The following is a 7628-nucleotide window of genomic DNA, read 5'->3' on the forward strand; positions in this document are numbered from 1 at the left end:
GGCAGCCGAGACATGTTGCTCGACTCCAACATCTCACAGTTCGAGGTCTGGCCCGTTACGGGGCGATAAATGAGAGGGCAACGCGTCCTTTTGCCGTTTAGACGCGACGCGTACGAGGCTCAGCCAGCCTTGTTCTTGTCTGAAAAAGTGCGTGGCCATTTCTACCATTGTGCAAAGTTCACATGCTAACCAACCGACTAGGCAGTCACCGGGTCTATTCGGATTCACACTTTTTGAGTGAGACATAGAAACCAAGGAAGATAACGGAATGCTCGGTGCAACGAAGTGGTGTAGTAGTGTAGTGAAAGAGACGGACAGCATGGATGAGACGGTTTGCTCGTATTTGCCTCTCTGACGTTGCGCGTATCAAGTTGCAGCCTCTTCAGAGTAGTATTATTGCGTAGGCTTCGTGAAGTCGACTCCTAGGACGTTGTCCATCCATGACCCGAACTTTACCGCCTCTCCGTCGGAGATACCAGCTTGGGAAAGCTGCGCGGTCCAGCTGGAGACGTCGTAGATGGATGATGACGCGAGAGCTGACAAGTCACCTTGTTCCGTAGCAGATGATGCACCTTGAGCTGTGAACTTTTCAACGACACCGTGCCTGGCATCGAAGCGAAGTTTGGTCTATGATTATGTTAACCTATTTGTCATGTATTAGTGTTAAGTGTGACTCACGTCAAAGTCCAGTTGTGGTCGTTCCCGTGGATCTTCGGCGTATGGGTAGGATGAGAAGGTGAACCGTGGTGTCTGGCCATAGATCCAGTCCCGGGATTGCAGCTCGTCGTAGCCTTTGCGGATGACATCAAGTCCACGCACTTTGTCGCTGATTTCCTCACGGACCTGTGCATCGCCGTACATGCGTGCGAACTCCTCCAACACAGCACCCTCAAAGGCGGCATTTTCGATGCCCACGTTTCGAACGGGACTACGGACGCTGTCGACACCCCGCGTCTTGATGAATGGTTCGGCAGGTGAGCGCAGCATGCCTGAGATGTTCTTCAGGTTTGGGCTGCGGAGGAGACAAGTGCCGTGATGGAGAGATCGGAGACGAGTGAGTTTGTAGGCGGAACCTGAGATCTTGTACGTTCCGATGGGGTCGTTGGGGATATCCATGACAATGTCGTGTCGTTCGTTAACCCGCGTGTTTGGTTTTCCAAGAGACGAAAGCGCTCGCACAACCATCTCGGCGTGCTTGTTTCGATCAAACACAGCGGGTGGGCATATAACACTGAAGTTGACGTTTCCTTCATCATGAAAGACAGCGCCGCCCCCCGAACGACGACGCACGAGCTGCACCGGCCCTCCAGTCCAACCCACACTCGCAGGATCGTTACGAAACTTGTCAAGTCTCGGGAGATTCACTTCCATCCACGGGTTCTGGTTACGGCCAAAGACGATGCAGGGGTCGTTGGTGTAGAGGAAGAGGATTGTTGACTCAGGGGGTGTCTTTTGGAGGAGATAATGCTCTACAGAGAGGTTCAGGAATGGGTCACGGGATTTTGAAGTGTAGACTTGTATCTTGTTGGATGAATGGGATGCTGCATCTGTGAACTGACGTCTTGGGATAGTTGATAGTGAGGGAATGAGTCGTGGTATTGACCTCGGCGTTGAGTTTTGCAAGGGGCGTTTGAGGAGCATCATGATGACAGATGAGTCAATGGCTACTTCCAGTACTGGGAGAGTGTTGAGGATTAATGATTGGGCGATGAAGTGATGCAAAGATATGAATTCTATCCAAGGAACGGTAATGCCTGATGAGTTGTTGTTGTTGCTGTTGAAGCTATCTACTAGTAAATCTCAGCCTTGCATCACCCGGAAAGCTCCAGGAGGTACAGGACCCACTGAAGACTCGAAACAGTGACACATGTACTGCAGCGCCTGTAAATTTAGAGGCGGTTGCAACGGACAGTAGCGGTGGCATCCGTCCCAGTGATATCGCTGTGCCTTGCATTTGTGGAAAGTACCGATTCGCAGCGTGAGTGTCTTTAGCCATGGATCGGTTGATTGATAACCCAGATCGGTAATACTCTTTCCATGACGTTTTGTTACTCTGTAGTGGATGATGATGGACCCTGTTATTCTTTTAGTTACAGTGGGATCGCCCTGAAAGTTACAGCGTGTGGTGGGGGATGATGAATTATCCAGACTTCCGTTGGAAGGCCTGACTGAATACAACAATGTCTGTTTGAGTCACATCAGCATTAGCCCGATGTCGCCGTATTATATATACATACATATATATAAGCATAATAGTTATCTTATCATTCTTTGGAAGTAATTTATGTATATCAACTGCTTTAATCAATTGATTCAATTGATTCAATTGACTCTATTGACCCAATTCATCAACTACATCATCGACCAGTAGAATTGCCCCTCCCCCGCGCTTCAGTCAAAATCAAAGGCAAAGGACACAGAAAGTAAAAAAACTGGCACCGACATCGGATAGGTCAAACTTCCAGCCTCACAAGTTCTCGACCTCTGTCGATTGCAAACTAAACTCTCAACGGCCGCCATCTTTTTTTTTTTCTTCCTCTTTCAGGTCCCCGTTTCTCCCCCTCCATAAACACCAAAACCCGCATCATCACCACTTAAAACAAAACTCAGGCTCATCATGTCCAGCTTTGGACAATTCTTCCGGGTGACGACGTAAGTGATTTACTACCCCTCCAAGGAATACACAGAGAAAGAGAAACAGAAACTGACTCTCTTGGCTCTTGCAGCGCTGGCGAGTCTCATGGCAAATCTGTCTCGTGCATCATCGACAACTGCCCTCCCAACCTTGGCCTCACAGAGGCTGATATCCAGCCCCAGCTCAACCGTCGTCGACCTGGCCAATCCGCCATCACCACGCCCCGTAACGAAAAAGACAGAGTCACCATCCACTCCGGCACTGAGGATGGCGTCACCCTCGGCACACCCATCCTCCTAACTGTTCCCAACGAGGATCAGCGACCAAAGGACTACGGCAACAAGACCATCGACCTCTACCCCCGTCCCAGCCATGCCGACTGGACCTACCTCGAAAAGTACGGCACCAAGGCCTCATCTGGCGGTGGCCGCAGCTCCGCCCGTGAGACAATTGCTCGCGTGGCCGCCGGTGCTGTCGCTGAGAAGTGGCTCAAGGAGGCCTATGGCATCGAGATCGTTGCCTTTGTCACCTCTGTCGGAAACATCAAGCTCTTTGGCGACAGTGACTCCATGAGCGCTGACCCTGCCTTCCTCAGTCTCGCTGAGAGAATCACCCGTCAAGAGGTCGACGACAACCTCCCCGTGCGATGCCCCGACGACGCCTACGGTCGAGCCATGGAGGCACGCATCGCTGAGCTGCGAGACGCCCACGACAGCACTGGCGGAACCGTCACCTGCGTCATCCGCAATGCGCCCTCTGGTCTCGGCGAGCCCTGCTTCGACAAGCTGCAGGCCACCCTCGCCCACGCCATGATGTCCATCCCCGCCGTCAAGGCCTTCGAGCTAGGATCCGGCTTCCAAGGCGCCGAGATGACCGGCAGCAAGCACAACGACCCCTTCGTGCCAGCCCCCGCCCTCGACGCCGCCTCTGAGAAGACAGGCATCCCCCGCTCCAAGCTCCAGACCAAGACGAACCACTCTGGCGGTATTCAGGGCGGTATCAGCAACGGCATGCCCATCTTCTTCAAGGTCGGCTTCAAGCCCCCTGCCACCATCAGCCAGGACCAGACCACAGCGCGCTACGACGGTCAAGGCGAGGGTATTCTCTCCGCCAAGGGCCGACACGATCCCTGTGTTGTGCCTCGTGCGGTGCCCATTGTTGAGGGCATGGCTGCGCTGGTGATTGCCGATGCCATCATGGCTCAGCACGCAAGACAGATGGCTACCGACATTATCAAGCGATAGGATGTTTTGGATATGAATGGGAAAATAAGGGAAAGCAAGGACCAGATACCAAAATAGAAAGAGTGAGACATGAAACACGTTTTTGCATGGCGATGGGTGATCTAGTTTCCGAATTAAATGTCAAATAGCAAATGAATAACACGAGATGAAAACACTGACCTGTATGGAGCTGTGAATGTTGTGGATATCCAATATGGGAAGAGTGTATCAATCTGGATAGATAGACCTCAACTGATGTACATATCATAGGTAGTTATGCTATACTCACATCTCTTCGCAAGATTGTCAGAGTCGTCACACAGTGTAATCAAAGCAATGTATCAAAGTAAAATATCTCTTCGTGTAATATCGCTACACTCTTCGTGTATAAAAACAAGTGAATACCTCGCAACATCATAACCTTGCAATTCGAATATCCCAACGCCGTAATGTATCAACTCTCCCCTGGCGAACAATACATCTATATATCGCGGGGGGTAGTGGGTATCATGGCCCTTCTGAGACGCAAACTCCAAGTAAAATCCCTTGCTCCTGTGTCCAATCCTCCCTGTCCAATTTTTCTATCATGTACTTCTTATTCTTCCTTCATTTTCGTACTTTGAGTTTTACTCCTCGCCAGTTTCGCTCTCAGTCTCGGCGGTGGGTTTGCTTCTGGCTGAGTCCCCATCACGGGCCATCATCATGTCCTTTTCTGCCTGTATCGCCTTCTCTCTTCGCTGCTCAACGTCTTCACGTCGTACAACTTTTCGTAATCCTTCACTTGCTTGGAGCAGGCCATCGATACTGATAGCATGCTCTGTCATCTGATGGCTGATGTATGTATAAATTCCGGCGGGCGTGTTACACTGAAGCAAGTTTCCTTCGTTGAGCTTGAGTAGCGCAAGTGCTACTTGGAAGAGAAACGTGCTGCCATCATTGGTGCAGAGTACAACATCCCAGACACGGAAAAGAGCCTCGGCGCTGAGACAATCTGTAAACACGGACAAAAACCATTGGAAGGTCAACGCCTCAAGCTCGATGAACAAAGAGTCAAGATGTGCTGAGAGCTTGGGAAGGACCTGTGCAACATACTGCCGCAGCACTTGTTGATCTGCACGCGAAGCCATAAGTGAGTGGTCGTAGTAGCCGTGAGGAAGAATGTTCTCGATGATTGATGTCAGAACCCAGAAAGCGTCTTCGGCCGATGGCATGATAAGAAGCAAGTTGGCGGTAATCAGGTTCATGCCCTGGCAGTAACCGACGTCCCTGTTGCGTCTGGAATACGCCAACAAGACTTCGTTCAGCTTTTTCACACCTGGGCCCTTGCGAAAGAAGATGTTGTCCGTTAGTGTTCGGTTGATATCCATCTGGATCTGGCTAACAACGACAGCATCGTCGTCCTCGCCACTTTGAGCGACTAGATCTTCGTAATAACCAGGAACACGAAGAGCAGTGGCTCCTGAGCACTCAGACCACACCTTGGCGCGATACGCAACTGGGATACCGCCCAGTACCAGGGTTTTGAACTCGTTCCATTTAGCTCGTCCAACCTTGCCCTTGACTCCAAGTCCTGAGACTCCGATCATCTCCCCATCAGCTACTCGAGTCTCTGGTAGAATCATGGCAGGTTGCTCGTAGCGTGCATCAGCAGCTGACTTGGCAGCGGCAATGGCCGCATCACCTTCACGCTTCCGCTCAGCTCGCACCTTGCGTAGGAAATCGTTCCATCGCACCGTCTTGTCGCGCTGGAGAGCATCGTGCACATCGCTCAGCTGTTGAAGTAGTAGCTTGACAGGTTCGGTATCGTCTTTGGTGAGCGCAATCGAAGACTCTGACTGAGAAGGTTGTGAGGTTTCGCTGTCCACGGCTGTGGTTGTACTGGCCGATGGAATTAAGCCAGAATTTGTTGAAACAATTGCTGGCTTGACGGGCTCTGTAGGGTGCAGTTCGGGTTCGGGCGTTTGAGCTCCCTCCATCACTTCTATCGATGGTATCGCTATGCTCGGCGTGTGACTCAGTAGTTCTGTGGGAAAGGTCGCAATCTTGAGATAATCCGTCCATCTTTTAGTTTTACCCTCTTCCGCATTGCGATCCTCCATGCTGTTGAGACTCTCGGGACGGCCCTCACTCGATATGCTTCCTTTGGGGCTGGGGACATCATCCAGCACATTGGGTGAAATTCCAGCTCGGCCATTTGCTAGCATCTCTGTTGTGCGGCTGCCCTTGCGAATATGTCGAGCCACTTGGGCTGCTTCTCGCTGACGTTTCTTACGTCGTTGATCGTAAATGAAACCAAACCGATCGGTTAGGTATTCGCTATTGGGAAAGTTGTTGTAAATATGTGTTAATGTTGGTGGCTGAGACTCTGGTGACCGAATAGCATCCATCTCAACAGGCCCATAGCTCTCTTGTCGTGATGATAAGTTGTCTGGGGGGCTACCTCGCATGCTGCCCCATGAATCCTGCTCTTGCGATCTGCCTGATCCTTGAGCAGATGGTCCTGGTGTCGCTCTACGCATCGCCATCAAAGCCTTGGGACCTCCAGCAACCGATGTAGCTCGAGTCTGACCCGCACGACTGCTTGTGGTCGAAACACCACGAAGCGAACCGCCCTTGACGGAAGTGTTGCTCGCGGCACGGCCCCGAGATTCAGCCTCACGAGTGCTAATAGCTCCGCCTGCAACCAAGCGCAATGCCATGCTTGCAATCGACGATGAAGCTTTTCGCTCGCTCGCAGCGCCTGACTGGATACTGGAGGCTCGACTCGGACTGCGAACCGGCTGCGAATCTGGGGGGTTAAAGAGGTCATCCTGCAACGTTGGCCGTCGATCCATACTGGAGTGCGATCGTATCACAGTCGCAGGGTTGACTTCGCTGTTGACGCTGCCAGTGCGGCTGGCTCGTTTCGCAGTTCCAGAACCCCAAAGATAATCCTTCCACCCCTTTAGTGTGCCCTTTCCGTTCTCGCTGGGGGTGTTGACAGATTGGCTGGTTGCTCGAATCGTGGAGCTTTTGGCTATCGTCTCGCCATATGCTGTAACTCCTACTGTGTCTTGCATCGCATCGCTCATCAGGTCGCTCAAGCCGGTATCTTCCCTCCGGAGTCCCTTGCCAGCTGCGCGGAGCTCGGCCTCAACGGTCCGCAGCCGAGTTTCGAGATCCAGGTTGGAGAGGCCGCACTCTCGAATAATCTTGCGTAGAGCACGTTCTCGTTCATCAGCACGGCGGCGCATATTGGAGATTTGGGCATCTCGTTGGGCGAGGTCCTCGGCGATTTGTCTAATGAGTCCAACGGCGCCGTGGCGCGATATTAACCGTTGAAGGTGCTCATCGTCGGCGTTGTGTAACGAGCCAGGCACCTTGCGAACCGGGTGATCCTCTTCGAACAGGGCACTTCGTACATCGGAACCTCCTGTAAGATCGACGATTGAACTACGTCCAGTTTCGGGCACCGCGGGCTGAGGAACGGGCGTGTCGTCGGCAGGGCTGTCATGGAAGTCGAAGCCACCATTATCGGGTCTCTCATCGGGCGAAAAGCTAGGGAAGCTGGTGAGGCTCTTGTCACTGGCAGCAACACTACTCGCAGAGCTGACTGGCTGACTGAGTCGCTTTCGCCCACGAGGGCATCGGAGACTTGTGCTTCTGGAGTTGCTGCGGTTGGATGTGTGGGAAACGTGGGAGGCGTGGGATGCGTATGAAGCGCTGCTGTGCTGGGAGACGGACCGCTGGAGTGACGACATGGGGTCGACGGCTTCCACGGCCGTCGCCAT

General features: G+C 52.4%; 3 protein-coding genes across 3 annotated transcripts; 1 reads left to right on the top strand and 2 right to left on the bottom strand.

The window, feature by feature from the left end:
* Positions 1-393: 393 nt before the first annotated feature.
* Positions 394-1644, bottom strand: FGSG_01642 (uncharacterized protein; the record flags this gene model as incomplete). Its single annotated transcript, XM_011319165.1, has 2 exons — positions 394-627; positions 679-1644. 2 exons carry the CDS (start codon positions 1642-1644, stop codon positions 394-396), a joined length of 1200 nt encoding a protein of 399 aa, XP_011317467.1.
* Positions 1645-2520: 876 nt separating this feature from the next.
* FGSG_01643 (chorismate synthase) lies at positions 2521-4032 on the top strand. Its single transcript, XM_011319166.1, has 2 exons — positions 2521-2652; positions 2727-4032. The coding sequence occupies exons 1-2, from the start codon at positions 2618-2620 to the stop codon at positions 3877-3879; spliced, it is 1188 nt and encodes a 395-aa protein (XP_011317468.1). The 5' UTR covers positions 2521-2617; the 3' UTR covers positions 3880-4032.
* Positions 4033-4484: 452 nt separating this feature from the next.
* Positions 4485-7628, bottom strand: FGSG_01644 (uncharacterized protein; the record flags this gene model as incomplete). The annotated part of the gene is made up of 1 exon (XM_011319167.1): positions 4485-7628. The coding sequence occupies one exon, from the start codon at positions 7626-7628 to the stop codon at positions 4485-4487; it is 3144 nt and encodes a 1047-aa protein (XP_011317469.1).

This window comes from Fusarium graminearum, chromosome 1 (genome assembly GCF_000240135.3).
Source record: "Fusarium graminearum PH-1 chromosome 1, whole genome shotgun sequence".
Lineage (NCBI taxonomy): Eukaryota > Fungi > Ascomycota > Sordariomycetes > Hypocreales > Nectriaceae > Fusarium > Fusarium graminearum.